General features: G+C 44.5%; 7 protein-coding genes across 13 annotated transcripts in view; 3 read left to right on the forward strand and 4 right to left on the reverse strand.

Annotated features, from left to right (window-relative positions):
* Positions 1-33: 33 nt before the first annotated feature.
* Positions 34-4610, reverse strand: LOC132260379 (uncharacterized). The gene is made up of 5 exons (XM_059758446.1): positions 4325-4610; positions 2751-2792; positions 2007-2616; positions 1304-1568; positions 34-1238 (listed from the first exon to the last, which is right to left on the reverse strand). The coding sequence occupies exons 1-5, from the start codon at positions 4413-4415 to the stop codon at positions 1110-1112; spliced, it is 1137 nt and encodes a 378-aa protein (XP_059614429.1). The 5' UTR covers positions 4416-4610; the 3' UTR covers positions 34-1109.
* A 370-nt stretch (positions 4611-4980) lies between these two features.
* Positions 4981-10031, forward strand: LOC132260294 (glutaminase kidney isoform, mitochondrial). Of its 6 annotated transcripts, none has more exons than XM_059758320.1 (7): positions 4981-5317; positions 5572-5660; positions 6963-7199; positions 7293-7666; positions 8438-9182; positions 9392-9702; positions 9799-10031. In XM_059758320.1, exons 1-6 carry the CDS (start codon positions 5144-5146, stop codon positions 9684-9686), a joined length of 1914 nt encoding a protein of 637 aa, XP_059614303.1. In that variant the 5' UTR covers positions 4981-5143; the 3' UTR covers positions 9687-9702; positions 9799-10031. The 6 variants fall into 6 exon arrangements, with proteins under 6 accessions (XP_059614303.1, XP_059614301.1, XP_059614304.1 ...); XM_059758318.1 differs by having other exon boundaries at positions 9392-9668; positions 9738-10031; XM_059758321.1 differs by having other exon boundaries at positions 9392-9668.
* Positions 10032-10165: 134 nt separating this feature from the next.
* LOC132260020 (small ribosomal subunit protein bS1m) lies at positions 10166-10887 on the forward strand. Its single transcript, XM_059757920.1, has 3 exons — positions 10166-10419; positions 10482-10603; positions 10673-10887. The coding sequence occupies exons 1-3, from the start codon at positions 10174-10176 to the stop codon at positions 10815-10817; spliced, it is 513 nt and encodes a 170-aa protein (XP_059613903.1). The 5' UTR covers positions 10166-10173; the 3' UTR covers positions 10818-10887.
* Positions 10888-10980: 93 nt separating this feature from the next.
* On the forward strand, positions 10981-12571 carry LOC132260018 (regulator of nonsense transcripts 3B-like). The gene is made up of 2 exons (XM_059757916.1): positions 10981-11212; positions 11270-12571. Exons 1-2 carry the CDS (start codon positions 11105-11107, stop codon positions 12569-12571), a joined length of 1410 nt encoding a protein of 469 aa, XP_059613899.1. The 5' UTR covers positions 10981-11104.
* Positions 12572-12580: 9 nt separating this feature from the next.
* LOC132260019 (leucine-rich repeat and immunoglobulin-like domain-containing nogo receptor-interacting protein 1) lies at positions 12581-15706 on the reverse strand. Of its 2 annotated transcripts, none has more exons than XM_059757918.1 (5): positions 15461-15706; positions 14352-14570; positions 13330-13593; positions 12981-13272; positions 12581-12917 (listed from the first exon to the last, which is right to left on the reverse strand). In XM_059757918.1, the coding sequence occupies exons 2-5, from the start codon at positions 14559-14561 to the stop codon at positions 12628-12630; spliced, it is 1056 nt and encodes a 351-aa protein (XP_059613901.1). In that variant the 5' UTR covers positions 14562-14570; positions 15461-15706; the 3' UTR covers positions 12581-12627. The 2 variants fall into 2 exon arrangements, with proteins under 2 accessions (XP_059613901.1, XP_059613902.1); XM_059757919.1 differs by lacking the exon at positions 15461-15706 and adding an exon at positions 15267-15429.
* A 317-nt stretch (positions 15707-16023) lies between these two features.
* Positions 16024-17756, reverse strand: LOC132259725 (probable hydroxyacid-oxoacid transhydrogenase, mitochondrial). The gene is made up of 5 exons (XM_059757473.1): positions 17702-17756; positions 17576-17636; positions 17135-17509; positions 16717-17081; positions 16024-16658 (listed from the first exon to the last, which is right to left on the reverse strand). Exons 1-5 carry the CDS (start codon positions 17752-17754, stop codon positions 16139-16141), a joined length of 1374 nt encoding a protein of 457 aa, XP_059613456.1. The 5' UTR covers positions 17755-17756; the 3' UTR covers positions 16024-16138.
* Positions 17757-17925: 169 nt separating this feature from the next.
* The window catches only part of LOC132260957 (uncharacterized), a 30820-nt gene continuing 22500 nt past the window's right edge, over positions 17926-26245 (reverse strand). The window contains exons 9-14 of the mRNA XM_059759392.1: positions 21674-21852; positions 20956-21611; positions 20078-20887; positions 19651-19863; positions 19080-19584; positions 17926-19016 (exon numbers count right to left, since the gene is read on the reverse strand). Of these exons, the coding sequence (XP_059615375.1) occupies positions 18706-19016; positions 19080-19584; positions 19651-19863; positions 20078-20887; positions 20956-21611; positions 21674-21852 (2674 nt within the window). The 3' untranslated portion in view covers positions 17926-18705. The remainder of the gene's footprint in view (positions 19017-19079; positions 19585-19650; positions 19864-20077; positions 20888-20955; positions 21612-21673; positions 21853-26245) is intronic.

Genomic DNA, 26245 nt, shown 5'->3' on the forward strand with positions numbered 1-26245 from the left:
AGTTTGGCACAAAGACAATAAAAAGATTTGGCATCTTGTGGAATATAATGCTGTTTATTTCAGTTTACTCTTCTCTCTAAATATACGCTTCATTTTCTTTTATAAATTTATCTCAATTTATACTGGCATAAGTCCACATCCCTGTCCAAATTTAGATCATTCGCATCATTTCTCCTTAAAAGCATTCCAAACATGCCAAAAGTCAAGCTTCATTGCCATCAAAATTCACCCTTTTCATTCCTTCCGTTTTTTTTTATCAAACTACCTTTTAGAGACATGAGATTATATAAGGTTCTCTTTTTTTCTATATGTTTTAATTTTAGTTAATAGCATTCTCTTAATTTGACAATAAATTGTTAAGTACTTCAAGAGTGGGCTTATCCATCAATATTTTCTCGCCTTTTACTTGCGAGAATCATAAGATGATTATTCATTAATATGCTTTCTTTAATCTTTCTCTCTGGTGACAAATTTGTGCTCGGTTAAAAGTCAAGGGAAAATGCTGGACATTCACGTTGAAATGGGGCGTTTTTCTTTAAGATTTCTGAGCTGCTTTTTTTCTGGTTTCTTTTTGTTACAACACTACAAAATTGGTAATGTTTCCATCTGGATTAGATCCATCTTCAATTTATATACACTTAGTATTGTTATTAGTTCCATCCAACAATTAACAGTCAATATATTCTTCACATTCCACAACATTTACAATTGTTCTTTTTTGAGGAATAATATGTCCTTTAAGTTAATATATATATAAATTGTTCAGTTTTATAGGGTTTTACATTCATTTTTTATGTTGTGTGTTAAGTTTAATTTATCCTTCCGCTAAGATGTTACATGATTTCTTGTCTCTTCTCACTGTTTAAATAAGAAATCATCTCTTTTTTTTTAAATGAATCTGTAAGACAACTCTTCTAGATTATTAGAGAAAAATTTTGATATTTAGGTCATACAAATTGACTGGTTTAGAGACCAATGAATTGAGATATCAGTCTTACAGAGAGTCTGAAGACATGGCAAAGTGTCAAAGGAATCTACGTATGAACATAAAGTCAATGTTAAAATGTTAATTTTCACCTCCGTTCAAGCCTGCACGTACAGTGGAAATTTTATTCCTTTGATTTTGGTGTCTTGGAATCCGGATCAGGCTTGCTCTGCTGCACCACAGTCACATTGCCCGGCGTGGCTGGTGTTGGATCGTCGAAGAAGAGTGGATTCTTCACCTCCATCTCGCCAGTCTGGGAGGGGAAAAGCAAACATCAATTAATCCCTGCATTTGCTGGCGCTGCTCCAGGACACTTACAGGAGCCAATCCTGGGCACTCGTACACTGTGTAGTCTCCCTCCTCATTCTCATCGTCGCTGTTCACATCGGACAAGGATCCATTCCTCTCCCCGTTTAGGCTGTTCTCCATGGCAATTATCTGCTGCTTCTGGTGTTGATAGTGGTACATTTGAGCACTCTGAGCGAGGCGGCGATCTCCGGATGGCGAGATCTCCTTGTTGGGCCCAGTCACTCCATAGGCAGGATACTCCACATCGGCTGCCGCCTTGGCCTTCTTGTAGAAACTGGAAAACACACAAAGGATATTGCTCAGCACTCTATACTCTTTTACTTTTAGCAGCTGGAATTTCACATCACAGCGCATAAACCGTAAGTGTTTAATGGAAAAAATCTAATCTTGTCTATCAATCACGCGTCATATCTTTATCGTCTATTTTTGGTACATGTGAGAGCTTTGAACTCTTTCAGGAAGTAGATGAAAGACTGCAAAAATGCTCTTGGGAGAATTCTTTTTCTGCAATTGACTTTGACAGAGAAGTTTCCACCAAAAGGAAAATCATACCTCCTTGAGGCACATCTTCAAAGGAAACATCATAGATGAGCGCACACAGGAATGCATTCTTGGAATTCGTATAAGCACAGACGCTTTCTCGGCGGAATTCTCGGAATGTCTGTGTTGCGATGGTGTGAGAAGACACTCCCATATTACAGGGCAAACTTACGTGTACCAGCCGATGGCGACGGCAAGGAGGCCGACTGTGATGGCAGCGCTGACTCCAGCCACCAGCGCCACAACGTACATCCCCACGGGCGCCTCGATGTCCATCGGCTTCTGGATGACATCGTGTCTGGCCAGGAGATTGGCGTCCAGCACACTGCCGCCGTTGGGCATGCCGTGGCTCAGCTTCTGCAGCAATCCCTGCATCTCCCTGGACACCGCCTCATTGCTGGCGTCGGGATTGTTGATGGTCTTGATTTTGAGTTTGGGGTTGACATTGATGGGCCCCCTGATGCGATAGTAGGGGAACTCCTCCATGAGCGGCTCCTCCTGGGAATCATCGTCATCATCCTCCACCAGGCTGGGATCCTTCTCTGCGTTGTAGAAGCGCGGATCGTTGGGACCCACGGCGAACATGTAGGGCTCGCCGTGATGGATGTTCTCATGCATCTTGGGCAACTGATATGTGAAGTCCTGCCGCGCTATCTTCTGCAGCAGCGGCAGTCTGTTGTCCCCGGACTGGTCCAGCTGGTACTCCACGACCTTCTGCTGGAATCTGCGCCGCGCCTGCTCCTCGATGAAGTTCAGTATTTGAGCAAGGTAGTTCTCATCGTCTGGCAAGAAATGTCAACATCAGAGAATTATTTTGGGAACCACAGACTCTGCCTTATTTAAATGTGCTCCCCCAAATCAATAAATTGTGGTTGGTTTCCACCCCCGCACATACAAAATCATCCCTCTCTCTTACATGCATTTGAAGTTATTTTGGTGCTGGGCGCTCTGCGAAGACCTGGAAATGGAAAACGACCACTATTTAGAATAATTTCCATAAAAATTTCACCTCTCTCTCTCTGCCAGATTTATGTGACTGTTTTCAAACTTGCTTCAACCTTCCGTTGATGAAATATATAGCTATTTTATGGGGCCACAGCGGGAGCAAAGAAAACTACCCTCAACCACAAGTGCCAGCCTGATGTGATAGAGCTTGTGATAGAGGGAAAAGTTTGGTAAATAAGGATGTCCTATTTATAGAAAATTGGAAGCAACAGCGCCTTTTCAGGCATAATAATGAAAATAGCTCAATCAGTGTGATATTTAAGTTGAGGAAAAGGGCAGACTTTGAGTGCCTCGTGCAGAAAAATGAGCAAAATTCAATTAATCCCTCAACCATAATGTCATCCAGCGTCGTGCAATCATTAATTAAAAAGCCTCATCAGTGCCAGTGATTTGCTTCCCAAGTAATTCAATGAATCTCCAATGATATTTAATTAAATGTTCGCGCTTCATTGGGTATGAATATCGATTTGTCAAGAAAAGGATGTGCAGAGAATTTTAATATTTCTCGGTGACATTATAAAAGGATTCCCACTGAGGCTCTTTGAGTAATTGTGTTGGGTTTTTTGTCAAGGAGTCAACGAAGTGAATTTGTAAGGCTCTTAGGCCATCCCTCAATTTCATAAATTCCAAATCCGTTTCCCAAACCGGATCAATATTGTGCAAATTTGCGGGAAATTGCGAGGTGAATCTGAGAGGAAGTTTAGAGATACTTTTCAGGATTTTCACTCAGCATGTACACATAATTACATTTCCACATCCTGCCATGGTGTGGCTGTATTTGTTGTTAATAGAAATAAATATTTTATCACCATATGGATGGCGTATTGAATCAGTTTCCTCGGGTTTGATTGATTTCCTTGGCAGTATAATTCTCGCCATAACGACACTTTCTGGGTGCCTCGAAGTGTTCTGCAAGAGGCATGATTGAGGCACTCTCTGGGCTATCCAGAGGGTAGGAATAATATTTGCATTTTATTGTGTGCTAGAGGTGCTCTAATGGCACTGCGTACGACACCCTCGAGGTCTCTGACGATCGTAAAAGGGACCCAATAAGAGAGTGTGAGTCCATCACGCAGAGAGACAAAGAACGGGCGCTTCTTCACCGTCTGCTGGAGTGCGATTTTACACCCAGTAAATACCATCGGTAAAATATGGGTCGACGGTGGGAATTCACTGTAGTTTTACAACTATCGCCTATTGTTTACCCACTTGCTGGCGATAGCGAGCAATTAATTCACTCTTTTAGTCACTTTTGAGCGAAACATATGGAAAGTTTCGGGCCATGAGGAGTCGCCCCAGCAACTCTCTCTCCGGAGGTCGCGGACACCAATTGACTCCAGTTGATCAGGGAGACACAGTGGTGGATTTCCCATCCCATGAGGATCACTTTTCGCACATCTACGCCTCAGAATTCCCACCCTTCGCAACCACATGCACGCCTGAAAAAGCTCCAATTGAGGAGTGACGTGCGGAGATTAATCGCACCTGGAAAGAAGTCCGGCTGGCTGACTGCAGCAGACACGTATCCCAGTCCCAGCACCACCAGAGTCACTTCACACACTAATTTGCACCACATTTTTCCACACGGATTTTCATGCCCGCCATTATGTTGCGAGTGTTCCGCCGCGACTGGCGGAAAAATCAATATCTGCCCTCCATGGGCGACTCTCGCACACACACTTTTGTGGGAAGTACAGCAGAGCTTCTCTCCTAGCCCGCAGCTCCGCAGGAAGTGAACCAACCACTCGCGACACGCAATCGGTGGACACTGACGTGGGTTGTGGATGGCCTAGGACGGCTTCGGATGGGCTCGAGGCGCGTGGGTGGGCATGCGAGAGTGTGGAGAGACACCTCTTGAATGAATGAATGTTGTTAATGAAGCCCTCCGCCGATCAGCCAGCTCTGGCGCCGGCGCACTGAGCCGCGCACAGGCGAATCGATTGATGGCCAGGAAGGTAAAGGTGCAGTCACACCAAATCCCAGAACATTGAAGACAATCCATCAGCAAATTTCTCTCAGTGCATAATCAGCTTTCCCTTATCTCGCTCTCACTCTCCGTGCATTTTCTTCAGAGTCTCCCTGTGCGGGAAATTCTCTCACTCACACACTCAATGGCCCCAAAATATCAACTCACTCTCAGTCGACTTTTATTCGCCACTCGCCATCAGTTTCACGCAGAATTTCGGAGGTGTTCCACCGCGAGGAAAAATCCACCTAATCTCCCTAATCACGCTCACTTTTTCGCTGTGCAGTGTGCGTGAAAAGTAGCAGGAATAGTGCGTGCGTGTTCAGATAATCGGTGCGATGAGAAGTGGTGCTGCATTGGTGAGATTTCTGGCAATTTCACCTGCTTGTCGGAGGAGTTTCACCCCCAACCAGGCGCCTCCACTGCGATGTGGATGGCATATAGGGAGAAATGGGGCGATTTTCCGCCCTGAAACCACATCCATTGCCGCGTTTCACATGTCAGTGCGACAGGTGAGGTGTTTGGGTGTGTTTTGGCAAAAAATTAGTGTGATATAATTGTGTTATCACGCCATGAGTAAACACTGAGACAGTTTTTTTCTTCCGCCATGGAGATGATTGAGTCACAGGTTTATTCAGTGATGATCTTGGGCTTTTTGCCAACTTTCATCTCAATGGCTCGGCCTGTGTAAACTCAAGTTCAGCACAAGCCATCAGCAATTAATTATCACAGAGAATGAGGCCTTTTTTCTCTCTCTACATTGTAGACATCGCGAAACACGGAAGTCACCCCCGAAACGCCCAAAATCGATAGTCGGCGTGTGGCGTTTTACGACATCGAGGAGAATGGCAAGAGGTGAGGAAAAGATCTGAAATTCCTAGGTTTTTATGATTCTCTCGTGACGATGAAGAATGTCGCGGAGGTGTGTAAATAAATCCAACCAATCCGGCGATAAAGCTGCTCACTCGTCATCACTGATTACGCGCGAGAGACTCATGGTCATGGTCTCAGAGCTGCGACTTGTCTAATTGCCATCCCATGCGTCGCTAGATCATTTTTTTGTCACTCCTTTGCGACAAGTTCACGAACTTTGTCAATTAATTCAATAAATGTGCGGCGATAAGGTCCCATGTCCATCCCTATTTTTGCCACTGTGCGCGGCACTTAAGCGAGATTGGCCAGAATGGTTGTTGAGAAAAAAGAGCAACAACACCACTTCGTCAACAACAATTTGAGTCTATTTTTCCCCCAACAAAAGCCAAACACATATAATATGCAAAGCAAATCTGCTCAGTCTGTGTTTTTCCAATTAATTATGACACTAACACGAGCACTCTCTGTGGAATCTATAAAAAGACACTGGGGCTCTCCGAAAAATCCCAGTGTCTTTTCAATTTTCAGTGCTTCGGTCACACACATTTCTCCGCCACTCAATCAAGTCCACTTGACAAGCCTTCTCGTGCGAGTGATTCGATATCCGGAGAAATGGAGAACGGTTTCCATCAGGAGAGTAATAATAATGATAAGCCCACGCCACTGCAGAAGGAGAACTTTGTTAAGCTCCTCGCGAGATTCCTCAGGTATTTCTATTCTATTATTACGTAAAATGCCGGCAGTGTTGTGGAAAGTTTTGGAGGTGTTTCGCCAACGTGATTTATCAATTTGCAAATAAGCCAGGAATTTACTTCCCTGCGCTAAAGAAATGTGATTCATGTGCAACTGATAAGTTTTCACTTGGAAACACACTTTTTCACATGTGAATTTAACACTGATAAGCAAAAGGCGGCAAAGCATAAAAATGCTGCGATTAAAAACAATGAAGTGAACAGTGAAAGAAGTGAAGTTTTTCCCAGTGGAAAAGCGCGTGGTGTGATCGCTACTGTGAATTCCCAATTCATTGATAAAGTATTTGATAAGATTTTATTGGCGGGAAAAGTGAAAGTCTTATCTAAATTGAGTTAAGATAGTAGAAAAAAAATTAATTTTGCTAAATCCTACATACGTTTTGAGGTCAAAAACTTCTTTTATTCTCTATTGCGGTCTATCAATTTTGCTAAATTAACTCAATGAGTTGATCAATTTCTGATGATGAAATATCTTCCAAGTGTTGCACATTTAGTATCACAAATTGATCACAATGATTTCCTCCCGTTTCAGCCATCGCGACACAGAGCAGAAGAACACAGAAGATGTCCTGTTTGACATGTTCAGGCAGGAAGAGACGGGAATGCTGCCTGTGGGAAAATTCCTGGCGGCATTGCGAACATTTGGCATTCGCATGAATGATCCTCGAATCAGCGAAATGATGGAGAATTTGCGCAAAGTCCATCGCTTGGCGAATTTCGAAGGCGGTTCGCCGGAAACGCAGAACTTGAATCGCGACACATTCAAAGCGTAAGGAAACGATGTGTTTTCCCTGAGCTGAGGGAAAATCATGGTGGTGATAATTGACCTGCTGATAAGCCTATTTCTTCATAATATTTGCAGAGTGGTGGCTGAGAATATTGTGCTAATTGCCAGAGCGTTTAGACACCAGTTCGTCATTCCGGACTTCCAAGGTTTCTGCAAAGACATCGAGGAGATCTACTGGCGATGCAAGAGCAACATGGATGGCAAGGTGGCCAGCTATATTCCCCAGCTGGCGAGGGTCAATCCCGATTACTGGGGCGTCAGCATCTGCACGATCGACGGCCAGAGATTCGGGATCGGGGATGTCAATATTCCCTTCACGCTGCAGAGTTGCAGCAAACCTCTGACGTACGCCATCGCGCTGGAGAAGCTCGGCCAGGAGACGGTGCACGAGTACGTTGGCCAGGAGCCCAGCGGCAGGAACTTCAACGAACTCGTTCTCGACTACAACAGTGAGTATTTCGTGTAAATTTTCCGCGCCAGGACAACTTTACGAGCCCTCATTTGACCGCAGGTCAATTGCGCAACTATCGTGCTAATTTCTTGTCAGTAAATATTTATTTGTGCGCCCCATAACAAGACATCGTTTGACATGATGATCCTGAATTAAAATTCAGCGGCATTACCATTAAATGCCCATAACTTCCCGGGTTTCTAAATTTTTAACGATCATCGCGATATAATGGTATCAAGTTGTCAAGCCAGCCAGTAATACAATTCTTTGATACCACAAAGCATTTAAATCAATCAATTTTCATCGCTCAGACGATAAAATTCCGTCTCAATGTCAAGAATATCAAGAAACACGATAAACTCGCACTCTTCCAATGTAGAGAATCACAGAAATTTCCACTCCACCAAAATTCGGCGACAGATTAACTTGATCCAGATAAGATCGACCTCAAAAATAATAATCTTCCGGGCAGAATAAAAGTTATACAGCAATTCGTCTTTCCTGTATTATAAGCCTATATTTAGCGATGTTATTTGTGTCAAAGTGCAAATATTTATCACTTCAATTTAATTATTATGTTTGTGCAAAAAATCATTTCACTTAGCGCGTTCTCACTTATTTATCTACGGTCATGCTAAATTGGCTTAGGATTCGATTTATTATTTAAGTGTATTCCTTCACATGATTTTTTTTTCATTGAAAAAATAATTTTATTCAAACTTTATTTTTCAAATTTAAATTTGATATTTTTTTTAATCAATTTTTCCAGAGAAACCGCACAATCCTATGATCAACGCTGGAGCCATTCTGGTCTGTTCCCTGTTGAAGACTCTCGTGAAACGCGACATGACTTTGGCCGAGAAGTTCGACTACACAATGCAGTGGTTCAAGCGAATGTCCGGCGGTGAGAATCTGGGCTTCAACAATGGCGTCTTCCTGTCCGAAAGGGAGGCCGCCGATCGGAACTACGCCCTGGGCTTCTACATGAGAGAGCACAAGTGCTATCCGGACAAGACAAACCTGCGCGAGTGCATGGATTTCTACTTTCAGTGCTGCTCAATGGAAGCCACTTGCGACAGCATGTCTGTCGTTGCCGCCACTCTGGCCAACGGAGGCATTTGTCCGGTGACCGAGGAGAAAGTCCTGCGCCCAGAAGTCGTGAGGGACGTCCTGTCGCTAATGCACTCCTGCGGAATGTACGACTATTCAGGACAGTTCGCCTTCAAAGTGGGCCTGCCGGCAAAGTCTGGCGTCAGTGGAGGAATTCTCGTGGTCATTCCCAATGTGATGGGCATCTTCTGTTGGTCGCCACCACTGGATCCACTAGGGAACAGTTGTCGCGGCCTCCAGTTCTCCGAAGAGATTGTAGCCGCCTTCAATTTCCACCGCTACGACAACTTGAAGCACGCCACAAATAAGAAGGATCCACGGAGGCATCGGTACGAAACCAAAGGACTGTCCATTGTTAATCTCCTCTTCTCAGCCGCCAGCGGGGATGTGACAGCTCTCAGGCGGTGAGTTGCTCCACATGGAATCTCAAATATCGCTAAATTCATCAAAATTTTCACTGAAATGAGTCAATTCTGTGTGCGAAATTATCAGAATGTTTGAGCAAAACATTTGGCATATAAAGTTTCCTATCAATTCTTTGCTTTAATTAATTGATAAAGGAAAAAACTAACATCCCAGATAAGCGATAACGTCATCTCGCGTCTGATTTCAGGCACAAACTCTCGGGCATGGACGTCACGTTGGCGGACTACGACGGGAGGACAGCTCTGCATCTGGCGGCCGCTGAGGGTCACAAGGACTGCGTCCTCTTCCTGCTGGAGCAGTGCGGCGTGCCCCACGATCCCCGCGATCGCTGGGGAAACATGCCCATCGACGAGGCGGAAACCTTCGGCCACCATGGCATTGTGGAGTACCTCAAGGCTTGGGCAGTGAAAGTGGAGAGGCAGAGACTTGAGAGTGAGCACCGCAAGAATGGTGATGCCGAAGAAGTAAGCCTTCAAAATTAAAGATGGCTTAGCTGTAGTGAGTTTTTCCTTATTTTCAATTTTTCCTAACAGCTTCAGCGTACTGCCGATTTAAGCTTTTTTATCTTTTTCTCACACCTCTTTTTTTCATTAGGGGCCCTAGCTTAGGGACACTTGCTAATACTCTCCCCATTCTAGGATATTGTCCGCACAGGGAAAAAGGACGTTCCTCTTGGGGAGTACGACAAGAGTGCTCATTCGAGTCCATTGCCGCGCGATGATTCCGACAGCCGCAATTCAATGCTCTAAATCTCAATTATTGGATCAATTTTATGGATGTACTTAGCTTTTTTGATCGTGAAAAGACAATAAACTTTTCTCTGAGAAGCTTTTCTGAATATATATCAGCGAAATAAAGTCTTTCTTTTAATTCTTCCGCCAAAATTACTCCTTTCCTCCCACAAGTTCCACAGTGGTTTTTGGCGGGATTCTGGACACGTTCCACAGCTGTCACAATTTCGCCGTGAAAATGTCGTGCTGTGTTTTGATTAGAAACGTGGGAGGAAATTTCCTCAGAAAAATACCCAAAAGATCCTTAAATCTCCATCCAAGATACTTCTGCAGTCCACCGGCAACTCCCCCTGCCCAAGAGAGTGAAGAGAAGTTGGGTGGTTTCGCCAAATCACTGAAAAAGTTCTCGGAACCTGAGGAGCAGCCGGCGCCCAAACAAGAGCAAACTTTTGCTGCTCTCCTGAGGAATTCCAAGTTTATGGACGTGAGTTTACTGAAATAAGCAAAAGCAAAGAATCTGGGTTTGAGATCTGTGCATTATTTCAGCTTGGTGATCCCGAGGGAAAAATTGTCACCGGGCAAATCTTTCATGTCGTGAACGATGATCTTTATATTGATTTCGGATGGAAATTCCACTGTGTCTGCACACGTCCGGCGAAGAATGGAGAGTAAGTGATCTGTCCTATGTTATGACAATGGAAAATTTCAGCTAATTAAGCAAGAAATTATCTTTTTAGGTCTTACGTTAGAGGAGCCAGAGTTCGACTGCGCGTAAAAGATCTGGAGCTCTCCTCGCGATTCTTGGGATCGGAGAAGGATATGACAATTCTTGAGGCAGATTGTCATCTCTTGGGCCTTTTAAGTTCACCGGTTAGAGCTTAGATTCTTGTAAAACAGCCAAAACAGCACATGAAATAGATTTGTAACTTGTAGTCTAAATGAAAAGCTTCCTATGCTTTATTATAAGTATGTTTTTAAAAGCATCTGCAAGGAGTCAAATGGTCTTGTTAACGATATCCGTTTGTAATGAGAATCTTCCTGAAAATCTCTGGCCTGAGAATTTAAGGAATTTCTTCTGGTGGCGAATTTCGGCGAATTGGTGAACGTCAAAACAATTCTGCACATAACCACACTTAAATTGTAGTCAATATTGAGAGAACTCCGCAATAATGAGTGAAGACGGTGAGAAAATAGAGATTTCTGTGGCGCCAGTGAAGAAGGAGAGGCCCAACAAGAAGGATAAGAGGAAGAAGGACAAGCAGAAGCCCCTGACAAAGGTAAAACTCACGATTTTCCTACGCGAAAGCATTTCTTTATGCTGACTTTTCCGGCAGGTGGTTATTCGGCGACTGCCGCCCACAATGTCCGAGGAGACATTCAAGGAGCAAATCAATCCCATTCCTGACCACGATTACTTCTACTTCGTGCCTGCCGATTGGACGCTGGGCTTGAATTCCTCATGCCGAGCGTACATAAACTTCTTGCGTCAAGAGGATATTTTTATCTTCAAGGAGAAATTCGATGGATACGTGTTTGTTGACACCAGAGGTGCTGAATATCCGGCTGTGGTGGAGTTTGCTCCCTTTCAGGGTCTGCCAAAGAATCGGGCCCGCAAGAAAGACGCCAAATGCAACACAATTGAGACTGAATCCCACTTTCTCGCCTTCCTGGAGACGCTCAAAGGCGATAATGAGAAGCAGGAGTCAAAGCTGGAGTTTACGTATCAATTCCGGGACGATAAGAAGATAAAATCAACGCCTCTGCTCGAATTCATTGCCACGAAGAGGCAGGAGAAGCGAGAGGAGAAGAAGCGCAAGGTTGAGGAGAAGCGCCGTGCGCGGGAGGAGGAGAAATTGAAGAAGAAGAACCAAGTGGCGAAGGGAATTCCAGCCTCGATCGCTGAGCAGGAGAAGGAGGGCGAAGATGATATTATTGTGCGCACAATTAAATCTCGAACGGTTGATAAGCGCAACAAGAAAGACAAGGAGAAGGAAAAGGACGTGAAGAAGCAGGAAAAGCCGCCTCTCGATGAGAAGGCCAAAGCTGCCAAGGAGGAGAAGGACAAGAAGCGTGCGGAGAGAGATCAGCAGCGAAAGCTTGAGCGAGAGCGACGCAATGAGGAGAGGAAGAAGGAAAAGGCATTGCTGAAAGCCCAGAAGAGTGCTAATGAAGGTGCTTCTGCGTCCACGGAGGAAGTGAGGAAGGAGGTGAAGAAGTACAGCGAGAGAAGGCGCGAACAGAGGCAAGAGAAGAAGGCTGAAGCCTCAACATCTGAGGCAAATAATGATGTCGCTAAAGCAGTGGCAGAAAAGGCTGAAACGAAGGATGAAGAGAAGCCTGTTGAGAAATCCAATCGTCAGCTGAAGCGCGAGAAGCTGCGAGAGGAGCGTGAGAAGCAGAAGGAAGAGCGCCAGGCTCGCAGGATTCGCAACAAAGATCGCCCGTCTATTCAGATCTATCAGCCGGGCAGGAGTCGCTTGTCTTCCCTGTCCAAGAAGAATTCAGGAGATGATACTGATCAGGCTCAGCTCTCCCAATCTCCCACAGAAGCGCCTAATGAAGCGCCCATCGAGGCACCAACGGAGGCACCCGCGGAGACGCCTGTGGAAGCTCCAGTTGATCTGGAAATTGCATAAATCTTTGAATACAGAATCCTGGACAGTTTATTGCTCTATGTACACTCCTGGATCAGTCAAGTTTTCTCATAGGACAGGAGATTGTCTCGATTGCCGTTCTCCTCAGATGGTTTCACGTCGCTGAGGGAGATTTTCTGGGACATCTTGGCGCTCTTCTTATTCCGCCGATGACAGATGCACAGCAGGAGGATGAAGGCGACCAGACAGCCCAGAATGGAGAGCGCCACGATCATCCAGGAGGAAGTGGCTTGCTCATTGAGCACCTTGACTTCTCTCACAGCATTGCACTCGTCGTAGTCTGCGGCTTCTCGCGTGGAATTCACAACGTCTGGACAGTAGATCAACTCTGGAAGAGTGCAGAACTGAGGTGAGTGGGAAGTTTTACGCATTTTAGGGGTGCTAAGCTTACCCTCCGCTGAACTATCACAGTTAAACATGCCATTCTTAATGGCAATGGATCTCTTGCGCATGTAGAAAGTCGTCTGCTGACATGCACAAGGAGACATTTTGGTATTGTTTAAATCTACGGTTTTTAAGTTGCACAGCGGAGAAAATTGCTGTGGCTGAATCTGCTGAAGGGGATTCGAGGAGATGTTCAAGTGCCAGAGATCTGGAAGAATGCCAAAGTCCGGAACGGCGTTTAGTCTGCAATCGGCAATGTTGATGAGCTGGAGTGGCGCTGTGATTGGCTTCTCGAGGGCCTGCGAAGAGGAGTGATTTGTGAGATTTTGGGGGTCTTGCAGATGATCAATCCGTACCTCCAAGTCCGCCTTGAGTTCGTACAGGTTGTTGCTGTAGATGTAGAGATTGCGCAGGAGTGGCAGGCTGAAGAGCTCCGCTGGGATTGTGGTGAGGGCATTGTAGGCGAGATCAACGGCCTCTAAATTCTTGAGGAGGGCAAAAGTCCCCGGCTCGATGGTCTGGATCATGTTCTCCGCCAGATACAAATACTGAAGATCTGTGTACCGGTTAAACGACTGCGGACTCAAGTCCCTGATCCGATTATAGGAAGCATCGAGAATCTGGGGATGAGAAAAAGAAAATCTCATTTTCCATGCCGCTAAAGCAACTCCATTCTTGAGCGCCGCCTCTCTTCGCATCTTCCTTCGCTCTGACCTCATCTCTAATTGAGCCTAATTGCTTTGTATTTTTTCATTCCTCCGCTCGGCGTTCAGTCCAATTGACCTCTCAATTGGAAGATTGTTCGAGTTTCTTGTCTTCTCATCAGCTCACAAAGCGTCAATGGTGTGAAGATTAACATGTGCAGGGAAAATTTGCAATGAAAATTCACAAGTGATGCGAGAAATCCCAGTTAAAATGCAATAGAATGATATCACGATTGAGGAGGAAGGGATGGATTTCCTTATCAAGCATTGCATTGTGCGTTTTCGGAGATTTTCGAGTAAAATAGTGGAGCTCTGAAACTGCGATAGGCATTTTTTGGGGGGAAGAAGTAGAAATTCCAGACGATAAGTTTCAATGAATAGAGGAGAAAAGGGCTCTTTTGGATGCAATGCAAGCATAAAATATTAGATAAATTGCTTCTCATGCTTAAGAATACAAGAAACACTTAATAAGTTTGCATTTTCAGCCAGTGTTCAGAGAACTCTTGGACATTTTCCAACTATAATCTTCAGTGGAAATGAGTTTCTCCAAATGGTGCTTATTAAATCTTCTACGCAATCATTTTAAGCAATCACGCGACAATAAGCATCTTTGCATGACCCTAATTTCTTCCTAAATTGTCACTGAAAATCACTCATGACCGGATAATTCTCACCTCCATTGAAGTCTTGAGGTACTGCGGAATTTCCTTCAAATCCAACTTGGCGCAGTTGTAGCCGATGCGCTTGAACACGCGCTCCAGGTTGCATCTCTTGGGCACTTCCAGATCCGTGGCTCGCGGCGTGAGACTCAGTGCCAAGGGCAGCGCACTGAGAACCACGATGAGGCACCGGAGAAGAGGTCCGGCCGCCCAAACGTCCTTCATGCTTCCCTCCTGCAAAGCCACCGCCAATTAAGAGCTCAGTTCGCAGAGGCAAAAGTGCATTTTTTTTCACTATCGTGTAATTATCGTGATTGTGCATATCATGCATTTATGCAATTTGTCGCGTTTTGTCATTTGGTCGCGGATCGTCAAGCAATCATAATGAAGATTCTGGGTGATGTTGACGATGCTAATATTGCTGCCCATGAAATCACTTCGCGCGGGCATTTGTGTGCTGATCGATCTGTGTGCACAAGGAGTGGTTCACATCCCTCACGAGCAATTGACAATTGTCGCAACTTCAATGGCCAATCAATTGGCTTTAGCATCAACAGTGTTGTGTTCAGTACAAAGGGGAAATTTGCATTTTTTTTCGACACGCTTCGGGGCATTTTTCAATCCTGTGCACACACGGAAGATGATCATAAATTTCCGTATGATCGACAAAATTGAATTAACACAAAATTCAAGCGTCTCAATGTGGAGATGATTGTGAAGTTGTGTGTCTTGTGCAAATGGACACTCGGTCACTCTCTGGAGAGTGAAAAAAAATGTACACAAAATGTTGCCCACAACGAGATGTGATCAGGAAACGCCAATTAAGTGAGATTTAAAGCCGTCACTGAGGCTGTAGAATTTTACAGTGATATTCCATTCTTTGTCACACAATATTCTTAACAGATTTTTAAGATACAGATTTTCACCCACTTTCACTCACTCTCTCTCTCTCTCGGCTGGATGAAAAGGAAAAGCCAGGGTTTTCTTAAGTAAAATTCTCCACGAGAACTGTGTGAGTCAATAAAAGACTTCTTTATGATCAGCCCAGAAAGTCAACTTATTTCAACTGCGCCTTAAGTGATTCCCTCAAAAATTCTGAGCAAACTGATAAGATAATTTGTTACCTGACGATAAGGCGCGCACACACACTGTTTATCGATGTAATTCAATTTTAAACACTTCACATGATGCACCACTGCGTCTTTTCTCAGTGAAAAACACACACTTTAAGTCTTCTGCTGTCTTCGTTTGGGGTTCAAGAGTTTATCTCGCTGGCGGGGAAGCAATCTCAATGCTTCCGAAGTTGCTCTCGTACTGAATTCTGGGGGAGAGAACAGTTGAGACTCCACCAGATAAATTGGATTTGCGCTTCGGCCAAGAGGCCTGAATCGAGAGATGCGGTTGTAGTTGTCAACAGACTGTCTTCCATGAGCGATGAACCAACACTTAGCAATGCTTCTTACCATCTCTCCTGGTGTCACTTAAAAGAGAGAGAGTGTCTCAGGAATTCATGGAATTTTTAGAAGATGTTTTGCGCCTTTTTCCACCCCTGAAAGGCAATCTTGAAAGGGTTTTTGCTTATTTTTGCTACTGCAAAAATGAATTTTGGAGTTTTTCTTTCATAAAATCTAATTACCGTGTGCTGAAGATTTAATACGGATTTTCTCTTCACCACCTCATAAATCTTCTCGAACACATTACTTAAGAATTGTGCAAATAATTCCCAAATCCCGTGTATTTTTTCCACCGAATACATTTTGAATCGTGCAGCAAAGCGGCTCTTTTGCCCATCTTTCGGCGATTTAGTAGACTTTCATGGAGTCTTCGAAGAGTAGCGAGAGATCTTCCTCTGTTTGCTCTCTCGGCGCCAGTTTTATCAATCGTTCTTGGGGCAGAGTTCCCTTCACCAGTGACGGAATGTCCTCTCTTGAGAAGCCCAAAGCGCTCAAACCGTCCTCAATCTTGAGGTCATACATAAATTGTCGCACAATTTCACTCAACTTCCGTCCGGCGTCCTCTCTTCGGGTGTTCGCCGTGTCAGCTCCGAGGAGAGCAGCAGCTTCCAAGTGCTTCTCAGGACACGCAGGAGCAGTGAAGTTGAACACTGCAGGACCTGTCATCACCACTGAGAGGCCGTGAGGGATTATCGGGTGCGTTTTGTTGTATCCTTCGGGGATGAAAGACTTCACCAGACCGGATATCGGATAGGAAAGCCCATGGCAAAGGTGAACGCCGGCATTTCCAATCCCAACTCCAGCCATTGATGCTGCCAAGTGCATCTCAGCTCTGGCCTTGACATCGTCAGGATTGAAGACAGCGGATCTTGGTGAAGAAAGAAGGATATGAGCGAGTTCTGATAGTCTATTCAATGCTGAACTACCTGAAATGCTTCCTGACTGTGGAAAGAGCGAATCTAGCCCAGACGTCTGATAAGGGATTGCTTCCCTGATAAGGCGGTCTTAGCTTGGGATTCGCAGGCATTGGACCGCGTTCTGTGTAAGGAACAGCTGTGAAGCTCTCGAGCGCATGGCAAAAGACGTCGAATCCTGCATAGGCCATCACTCTCTCAGGCAACGAGAGTGTGTGGAGAGGATCAATAAGTCCCAGCACAGGCTTTAGAGCCTTGTTGGAAATTCCCGTCTTGATGTGCAGCGGTTTGTAATCGAATACAATAATCCCTGTGGCTTCAGATCCTGTTCCGGCGGTTGTTGGCACGGCTATTAAAGGTTTCACCGGATTTGTGACCTGTAATCGAAGATAATCTATAGAAGATCTTGTGGATTATTTCTCAAAACCACCTCTTTAGCCTTTCCCACGGGGATGTTGACGAAATCCAGGAATTCCGCTTCGGGATGCGCAGCATAAAGATTGGCAGCTTTTGCTGTGTCCATCACTGAGCCTCCGCCGATGGCGACATAAGCGTCGAAACTCCTTCTCCTGGCGAATTCAATGGCTTTCAGAAGACTCTGATCTGTTGGCTCCACTCGGACGTCTTGGAAGATTTCATAGTTGATCTTGTGTCTCGTCAGGGAGTCGAAAGCGGTTCTCACTGATGGTTTGTCCACAATATTCTTATCGATGAGCAAACAGACATTCTTGACCCGCAGATTAGCCAGGTCGGCCCCTAATTCTCTTGACACACCGGGCCCATATCGAATGGTGGAACTCGTCATCTTTGATATGCGATGCAATAAAATGTTAGGGAATTGGAGGTGATAAGAAATATTCACGGTTTATACCTCGAAAGCATTGTCTTTGACGCCTCCGCCGGCATCTGTTGAATGGCTGGGACATCGACATCTGCAAAGGATCACATAATGAAGTGGAAAACAATATTTATTGCACAATATTCCTTAAATACTCACGATGCCCGTGAAATGCTGTGCAGAAGATCAACAACTCTCCGTCTGGGAATCATCTTTCTTGACAAGTGAATTCTCTACAAACACAGACAAAACCTTGATAAACGCCTCACACAGTTGTGTTTCTCAGCCGATAAGGCCTTCCCAAACAAGTGGATTTCATGAAATGTTTCCAAATCTCCAATGGCGCAAGTCAGGGACTTTTCCGCATAACAGCAAATAAGATCTTTTAAGTAATACGTTTTATTTCTTCAAGGGATTCACTCGAAGACAATACAAAACCCAAAAAATATTTAAATACTTTTTAGACTAGCTCTAAATATTCTCAATTCAACATTAAAAGTAGATATAAAAAAGGGGTTTCACTAATCCGAAACGCATAAAAGAAATTATTAGCACAACTCCAACCGTTTCTCTTGGAATTTTCTTTTTTTCTTTCTCATATCAACACATTCTTTAGGACAGGAATAAGGTTTCTTTCTTTCGACAATTACTTTATTTCTCTTCCTCATTGTGAATTCTTACACGTAACATTTCTTTCTTCTTTCATTCAATCATTACAAAAAAAAATTGGAATGGCACTTTATGTGGTGGTTGGAGTTTGTTAATCATGAAAAAGAAGTCAATTAATGCAGGAAATTTTGATTGCCATTGCTTTAAAGTTCACTTCGACTCTCTTTTCTAAGTCCATTCAGAAAAAAAACTAGCCGATCATTTACTCAAAAAATTACATTGTTAAGACTAAATACTAGCAAACGGTATTTTGTAGAATAATAAAATAATATATATTGTGTGTATATTAAAAGCTGCATTCAAAAGCACTCTCTTAAGCCAATCAAGGGAGCGCATAAATTCTATTCATTTATACAATTCGTTAGGAGATAGGAGAGGCACACTACAGGGGATTGTAGGACATATCGATCCTAGCTTGGAGGATAAAACTGGGTTAGCAGGAAAAGGGGCAGGAGAGGGAAACTCTGGAGAACTGCTGAAGCTCTTCTGGAGGGTTAGACTTGATTGATGGGCTGGTATCGGTTGATTTTGGGCGTGGGCGGAGCCTTCTGGATGTCTTCGGACAGTTTTTGGTAGACAATTGAATTCTTGGAGGCCAGCAAGGCTTGGCGATATCTCTCGCCGCGCTTTCTCATCAGCATCGACACAATCTTGCCGATCACCATGAGCAGCAGCAGAGCGCTGAGCACCACAATCAGAATTGGCCAGATGATCATGAGGCGCGAGACGACAGTTGGCGCTGATCCGTCCTCATCCTCCTCGCTGTCATCGTCGTACTCCTCGTCGGACAAGTCGCTCTCCTTGCCTGTGGCGGAGAAAGAGACATCAGATTATTGAGCTCAAAGTGTGGTTTACCTTCAAAACTCACCGAACAGATCGCCCTGGAATTTCTGGATAATGTCCAGCTCCTTCACAAACAGATCCTTCTCCTTGACATCCTTGTCGTTGTTGTCAATCATCTCCGCATTCTCATCCATGTCATCATCGTACTCGTCATCGTAGAATTCATCATCCTCATCTTCGCTCTCTGCCTCATCCTTGATCTTCGTGGAGTCCACTGGCTGCTCCTTGGGCGGCTTTGGCTTCTCCACTTCCTTAATCTTGGGCGCCGTGGTGGATTCCACCTCGTGCACGTCGGGACTGTAAGTCGTTCGGCTGCAAGCCTTGTAGACAATCTTCTGCCACGATGAGTCCGGACTGCCACTCTTGGGATAATCGAGCAGCATTTCCAGCTTGGCATTGCGACCCTGCTCGAGACTAGCATCGCCAGCCTTGATCTTCTTCTTGGTCAGCCACGTCATGAGCGTCATGAAGTCTGCATTGCAGTTCAGAGGATTGTTGTCGATGTCCAGCACACGGAGTCCACTGAGGAACTGCGGGACAATTGAGAGGATTCAATATACGCGAACAATTGGGATTGTTATGAGATTAAATTTTACCTCAACTTCTGTTCGCTTAATGGTGTTGATTTCGTTGTTGGACACATTGAAGTACCGCAGACGCTTGAGGATCTTCACGCCCTTGCCCTTGGCTGAGTTGTCGCTCCACAGGCTCCTCAGGTCACAGTCACTGATGTCCAGTTCGATGAGATTCTCCAGGGGTGCAAACACCTTGGAGGACACCTTCTCGAAAGCATTTCCTGCCAAGACGAGCTGGTGGAGGAAAACAATTCGTGTTAATACATCTGGAGGCTGATAATGGGAATGATGATAAGGCTTATGGTATTTCGATAAGGTTTCAAAGTATCGTTGCGACGCAATTCGTGGAAATTTTCACAATTGTATCAAAATAGTGCGAGGAAGTTTACTCAATTGTCTATTGTTGGCCATTTATCTCTATGGAGATTAACTGCACGGAAGGAATTACCTTTGTCATCTGTCGATTGTGCAGGAAGACAGTGTCATCGAGGGTCTCAAGAAGATTATTGCTGAGGTCGAGATCCTTCAGTTTATTGAGATAGCTGAAGACGCCCGGCTCGATGTTCACCAAGTTGTTCCACGCAAGATTGACTCGCGTCAGTTCGGGCATTGTGGAGAAGGCGTTCAAGCCCAGCTCGCTGATATCACAATTGGACACGTCGAGGTGGTAAACGGAGAAGCTCCCAGTCACAGACTCGAAGCCATCCAGAGGCAGGGCCTTAAGTCGGGGATTGTCGTTGAGCTTGACAAAGTCCAGTTCGGTGTTGGTGGCGAACATGAGCGCCGGCACTTGCTCGAGATCGTTGAACGACAAGTCAATGTGGCGCAGATTCTTCAGGGACATGAATGCCGCCTGATTGATCTTGCGGATGCCGTTGCCCTTGAGGATGAGACTGTTGAGTCCCTCGAGTCCCTTGAACATGTGTCCGTTGATGGTGCGGATTTTGCAGTAGCTCAGATCGAGCTTCTGCAGATCACTGGTGACAAAGTCCACGGAGGTGGAGATCTCGTTGTACTTGAGGTGCAGCATGGCCAGCGCGGTCTTGGCGAAGATCTTCTTGGGCAGGTCCGCGATGGCATTGAAGGAGAGATCCAACTCCTCAATGGTCTCGACGCGCTCGAACAGATTGGCAGGAAGTGTGGTCAGACGATTCTCAGCCAGGTTGATGAAAACAATGTTCTTGAGTTCATTGAAGGCTGTCGGCAGCAGACTCTTCAGATTGCACCGCGACAGATCCAGTTCCTCAATGGAAGAAGACTGCAAAAGGGACAGAAAAGGGATTGTGAGAGTGAGAATTTCACAATGTCTACAAATTTCTGGCTTACCTTCAGCATGTAGTTCGTGTAGGGTGAGTTCTTCTCCTGCATGAGACTCAGGTCGTTTCCGGCCAGAGTCAGGAGCCGCATTTTGGTGTTGTTGGCAAAGGTGTCGGGATGCAGGAGCTCGAGATTGGTGTTGGTGAAGTTGACGGAGTAGAGATCGGTGATGCCTTTGAAAGCTGATGCGGCAATGTAGCTAATTGTGCTGTTGGAGATCTTAATGGACACCAACTGCTTGAGGCCGACCTTCAGGAAGAACTCCTCGCCGAGGACGATTGGGTATTTGGGGCCCACGTCAATCACTTGCAGATCAGTGATGTCGGAGCTGAACTTCTGCACTTCGCTGTCCAGGCGACTGCACGTGGCCACAATGTAGCTGTTCATGTTCTTCTCGCACACACAGTCCCTCGGGCAGGGGATCTTCACGTCCTCGAGGCTGTCGTAGTCGTAAATGTCCACCTTGTCACCCTTGATCGGGGTGAGCTTGAACTTGTCTGTCGTCTTCTCCTGCGAATTGTAGTACGCATCCTCGCCGGAGTCGTCATAGGCATCGTACTCGTCACTGTCGTAATCCCAGTCATCGTCATCATCATCCTCATCCTCATCCGCGGGATCACTGGTCTCCGTCAAGTTGGACTCGTCCTTCTTGGCAACTGGGGCAGCTGGAAACAATCACAGAGACAATGGAAAGTCCTTCAGTTATTGGGATAATCACAAGACTCACCAGTTGAGGAAGATGTCTCCTCTTTCTTGGCTGTTGACTCTGTGCTTAGGGATAGTATGATATCATCTGGAACATTGTCGATGGGGACGGCTTTCTGAGTCGTTGTCTCCGCCAGATTCTTCGCTGCCACAACGCTCACGAGAAACACCAGCAGCCATATTTGGCGCTTCATTTTTTCCCTGCAAGCAAAAAAGACACCAAAAACACTCAGTATAATTATCATCGAGATAGTGTGGCAAATGAGATTCATGTGTAGACAATAAAATTTTGCTCAGAACATGTCTTAAGCTGTAATTCGTCGTTTTGTTGAGGCACTTTATCGAGTCGTGTTTGTGCTGACTCGAGTGAAATGCAAACATCCAATAACTCAACACTGCTGCAATATTATTTCGAGAAAAAATCACGTAATTTACAATTGATATCTCGCAGTGTTTTGCGCACACACAACAGAGATCAGTTTTCATCCTCATGAGACTTTACTTTCTGATTTAATGCAATGTAAATGCGTGCAAATAATGTTTCCTTGTTGCGAAATTTACGGAATAAATGGTGGGTTTTTTTTTCATAGTTAAAATGGTGAATTTATGGCAATCTTATCAATTCTATCAATCAGTCCTTCCGCAGCCAACGTCAATTTAGTGATAGTGTTTGCTGAGTGATAAATATGCTGAGGTCACAACAGTGGCATCAGCGGAAAATTTGGCTTATTTTCCAACGGATCTTGACTCTAAGCGAAAGATTTGCAATGCAAAAATAGAATTTTCATATTATTCAGCCATTTTCTCTCTACAATATGCGATAAAACTATATTTGTTATTAGACAAATGTGACCCATTTGATCCCCAAATGCGTGATTTTGAGAGGTGTTTTTGGAAGAAAATTCATACTATGGAAAGACAGACAATTTCTCGTATGAAATCAATAGAGTTTGAGGCGATCAAACCAGTACAGCATTATCTAGGATTTGATCATACAAACCGGCGAAGGTGATTTTGATTGGATCAAGCTGAAATATTCAATAAATTCACCTCCTTTCAGTGACGAGTTACGCCACTGTGATCACAATTCACAAGATAGAGCTAATTTTGAAGAAATTGATAGAAGCAATAGCACGAAATGACGCTTTTAGCACTCAAAATCGGAAAATCCCTGCGATGTTTGCACTGAAGAATCATTCTTGTGGTGAAAGTGCCGCAGCATGAAGTCACACAGTCTTCTGATGGACACATCATTGACATATCAGTGAAGAATGCTACATCTGCTGAGCTTTCCTCTTGAGTTGAATGATTTTTTTCCGCCGAGTATGCACGGCTCCGCAGCATAGCAGCATACGAGCGCGATGTGGAGTGTGTGAGTCTCAACATTTTTATGTTAATTCCTCCAAGACGAAGAAGTAGGAAAGCCCACGCATCTGTCTCACCGCCTTTTCGATTCTGGGCGGTTTGGTGAAAAAGAAGAAAAACCTCTGGCTGTGTGTGCATAAGTAAAATAGGAGTGGATGCGATTGCGGGAGAGAGAGATGCACTTCATCGGATGAATTTCTCTAATGCTGGAGTGTAGAATTGAATATCCGGGATTGATTTTGCCCAATACCAACGAAAAAGCAAAGCCATAGAGAATTGTAATTCGACACGCGCGGAGAAATGCTCAAGTGTATTGGGTAAATTGCGTTGTTAGATGCCCAGAGAGACAGAGAGAGGGGAAGAAAACATTGTCATTCTCACGATGAGAGCTTTCATCTGCATAGAGATTGCTGGGCTGCATGTGGTAGAGATCTATCGGTAAATCACGTGGGCGCGAGTTTGAGGAAGAAAAATGAGATTTTTCACCTCTGATTTGACTTCGCGGGGTGTTTTTCCGCTAAAGAAAGCCAACAATGGCGACACGAAGGCATCGCCGCAGACGGAATCTCAGCTTTTAATCGATCGTACGTGAGAAATTGCAATAAATTGAACAATACGCTAAACAATGGATTTAATCAGGCACTTTTTTTCTAACTCGTTCTAATTCGCCAAGTGATCTCAAGAGCACTTTGTACAAATTACACGTGCACACATGCTCGACAATTTTCGCCACCTCCATTGGCAAATGCTAGCTGGGAGCCAAGTTTTAATTGCAATTACAGAAGGTATCACCTGTCAGTGATCAGCATCGTCAGCTGGTGGGCTGGACGCACTTTTTTCCCCCTTTGTGTCGATTGGCACTCTTTCCACATTAATGCCAAATGGCTTCCGGCATTTTTTTCGTCAAGTCGTCGCGGCATTCCAGCGCTCCGCAATTGTCATTCGTCAATACATCATAAAAGTGCCCTCCAAACAAGAAGGTGGAATAAATTTCAATGAATCGATGATACTACTGAAGAGTGTGATCTTCAACGGTCGCGAGAGATCGCGATCTTTGCCAAAAATGACAGAGTGACAAATCGCTTTTTGGCACACACGCTCGTCATCCATAAATGGCGACCAACTCCGTGCGTCCATTCCATGCAGAAACATGCATAACAACATAGCAAAAAAATGCCTATGCAGAGGGATTCTCAAATGATGGCTCAGCGCGCAAGAGAGACAGCAAGTATATGAGGAAAGGCACACATTTCGCTTGCTGCTCTTCTGCGCGCCATCACAAGGGCCCGAGAAGCAACACTCTTCAGGACGGTGCCCGAGACGCCCCGGAGATGAAGAAATGGGCGCGTGTGTGTTCCTCTTCGGCGAGTGTAAATAATAAGAATAATTTTGCTCCAGGGACGCATCGACGTGAAACCGTTAGATGCTTATTAGATCGCATAGAGAAGATCATGAGGTTGGCGCGGAATCATGACGACTCTGGCCATTTTCTCTCGCACCACAAATCTTCCCATCGCGATCGCCATCGAGGCTTTACTTCAATACCGTCAATTTGATCTTATGTACAGTTCGCCCATCACGCTCGTCTCTCTCTTCAGCCTCCATCAGCGCTGCACCATATATTTTAACGACATCCAAGGGTTGAATTGTCGACAAACTGGGAGAAAATGACACGACAGAAGGGCGCAAGAGCTAAACTGAAGCAGTTTTTCACTCCAATTTCTTACAAATAACATTCTAATGCACAGTTTTCTGGGAAATGATAAGATAACTTACAGTAGCGAAAATGAGCTTAGGACACCTATGAAATTTGGGATCAATTTTTTTTTGTTGCTAAAAATTCGATATTTCTTTCAGTTTTTGAGACATTGACCTTCAGACAACAAATCATCAGAATTTTATGATCTTTCAAATGGCGTTAAGATAATGGCGATATCTCAAATATCTCGAGATATTGCAAAATACAGAAAGTTGTGTGCGCATAAGAACAGCGAAAATTAAGTTAGGACGCTGCATATTTTGCGCTAAATCCATGTTATAACCATAAAACTGGCTGCAATAACTACATTAAATCATGAACTTGGAATGTCTAGAAGACATTTTCATCATAAAACGCTTTTATTTGGACTTGTCAACTTGCTTTTTGTACGTTTTTAGCGATTGTTTAACGCTTTTTTAACATTTCTTCCGCACAACTGCGGCCAAAATCCTCTTCACAGATTTTATTTGAAGTATTGAATGAGAGTCCAAGATGATTGTTTGTCCAGAAAATCAGATTTATATCTTCCCTAGCATGATAAGGTGACTTTTAATCAATATTCAGCAATTTCTCTTGAATCTTAAGTGCACAAGTCATACTGGAATTCTTAGAATAGCATTAACAGCGCATGAGTTCATTTCCTATATTTATTTGTGAAACTCTTTTTGGGTACGAAATAATAATGAAATTGCGCCGGAGAACAACTGGTGTGCGATTAAGAGTTGCGCTGAAAAAAAAAGGCACACAAAAGAGAACATTTTTCTTCTTTGTGTGTCGCGAAAAAATTTGATACCGCGACGCTTCTCTTTACATTCAGCGATCGTGCATTGTTTACGCGAAGTTATTTCAATGAACATCCCTGAATGCGTTTAATTGGTTCACCCGGCGATCTTCACACCTCGAAACTGGACTCTCTTGTGGCTTCATGAGATCACCTGCCGATCGGGCAAGAAATTTCACAAAAATCGCCGAGTGAATTTGTGGACATTTTGGTCAGTGTGAGCAATCACCTTGACGGATTATAATAAGCAAATAGCTGAGAAAACCAGCGAAGTCTCTCATATTTTCCTCAGCTCAGCTAAAATACACATTATGTCCAATATGATCGTTTCTAGGTTCACGAGTGCGAGCGAGATGGACGGTGTGTGTCTGTGTGAGAGGGAGAGAGGCATCAACATGGAATCACACCTTGATATTTCATGTGACATCACGAGAAAATTCAATATTAATATGGACGTTTGGTGGATATTTTCTATTGCACATCGCCTCCAGTTTTGGGGCACTCTTGACACGCTCTTTGAGGTGGTTTTCGTTGGCGCAAGCGTGTGCCAAAATGAGTGGAAATAAGTGTATGGAATGGGGGGAAAAACTAGGTGTTTCCTATAGGGCTCAACACTCGAAAAAGTACCTCCAACACACACCTGAGCGACAGAGCGAGAGAGATTCAGTGATTGTGTGGCGTATGATCGC

The sequence above is a fragment of the Phlebotomus argentipes genome, unplaced genomic scaffold (assembly GCF_947086385.1).
Source record: "Phlebotomus argentipes unplaced genomic scaffold, Phlebotomus argentipes genome assembly scaffold_18, whole genome shotgun sequence".
Taxonomy (NCBI): domain Eukaryota; kingdom Metazoa; phylum Arthropoda; class Insecta; order Diptera; family Psychodidae; genus Phlebotomus; species Phlebotomus argentipes.

Coding starts and splice junctions, on each gene's coding strand:
- LOC132260019 (XM_059757918.1), bottom strand. CDS start 14,561: ATGAAGGACGTTTGGGCGGCCGGACCTCTTCTCCGGTGCCTCATCGTG. Junction 13,273..13,329: donor AACTCAAGGCGGACTTGGAG/GTACGGATTGAT, acceptor TCCTCTTCGCAG/GCCCTCGAGAAGCCAATCAC. Junction 12,918..12,980: donor CTGTGATAGTTCAGCGGAGG/GTAAGCTTAGCA, acceptor GCACTCTTCCAG/AGTTGATCTACTGTCCAGAC.
- LOC132260018 (XM_059757916.1), top strand. CDS start 11,105: ATGAGTGAAGACGGTGAGAAAATAGAGATTTCTGTGGCGCCAGTGAAG. Junction 11,213..11,269: donor AGCAGAAGCCCCTGACAAAG/GTAAAACTCACG, acceptor CTTTTCCGGCAG/GTGGTTATTCGGCGACTGCC.
- LOC132260294 (XM_059758317.1), top strand. CDS start 5,144: ATGAGAAGTGGTGCTGCATTGGTGAGATTTCTGGCAATTTCACCTGCT. Junction 7,200..7,292: donor AATCGCGACACATTCAAAGC/GTAAGGAAACGA, acceptor TAATATTTGCAG/AGTGGTGGCTGAGAATATTG. Junction 9,183..9,391: donor GATGTGACAGCTCTCAGGCG/GTGAGTTGCTCC, acceptor GTCTGATTTCAG/GCACAAACTCTCGGGCATGG.
- LOC132260020 (XM_059757920.1), top strand. CDS start 10,174: ATGTCGTGCTGTGTTTTGATTAGAAACGTGGGAGGAAATTTCCTCAGA. Junction 10,420..10,481: donor GGAATTCCAAGTTTATGGAC/GTGAGTTTACTG, acceptor GCATTATTTCAG/CTTGGTGATCCCGAGGGAAA. Junction 10,604..10,672: donor CGTCCGGCGAAGAATGGAGA/GTAAGTGATCTG, acceptor TTATCTTTTTAG/GTCTTACGTTAGAGGAGCCA.
- LOC132260379 (XM_059758446.1), bottom strand. CDS start 4,415: ATGTGGTGCAAATTAGTGTGTGAAGTGACTCTGGTGGTGCTGGGACTG. Junction 2,793..4,324: donor CCAGCCGGACTTCTTTCCAG/GTGCGATTAATC, acceptor TTCCATTTCCAG/GTCTTCGCAGAGCGCCCAGC. Junction 1,239..1,303: donor AGTGCCCAGGATTGGCTCCT/GTAAGTGTCCTG, acceptor TTCCCCTCCCAG/ACTGGCGAGATGGAGGTGAA.
- LOC132259725 (XM_059757473.1), bottom strand. CDS start 17,754: ATGATTCCCAGACGGAGAGTTGTTGATCTTCTGCACAGCATTTCACGG. Junction 17,637..17,701: donor CACAGCATTTCACGGGCATC/GTGAGTATTTAA, acceptor GATCCTTTGCAG/ATGTCGATGTCCCAGCCATT. Junction 17,082..17,134: donor CCGTGGGAAAGGCTAAAGAG/GTGGTTTTGAGA, acceptor CTTCGATTACAG/GTCACAAATCCGGTGAAACC.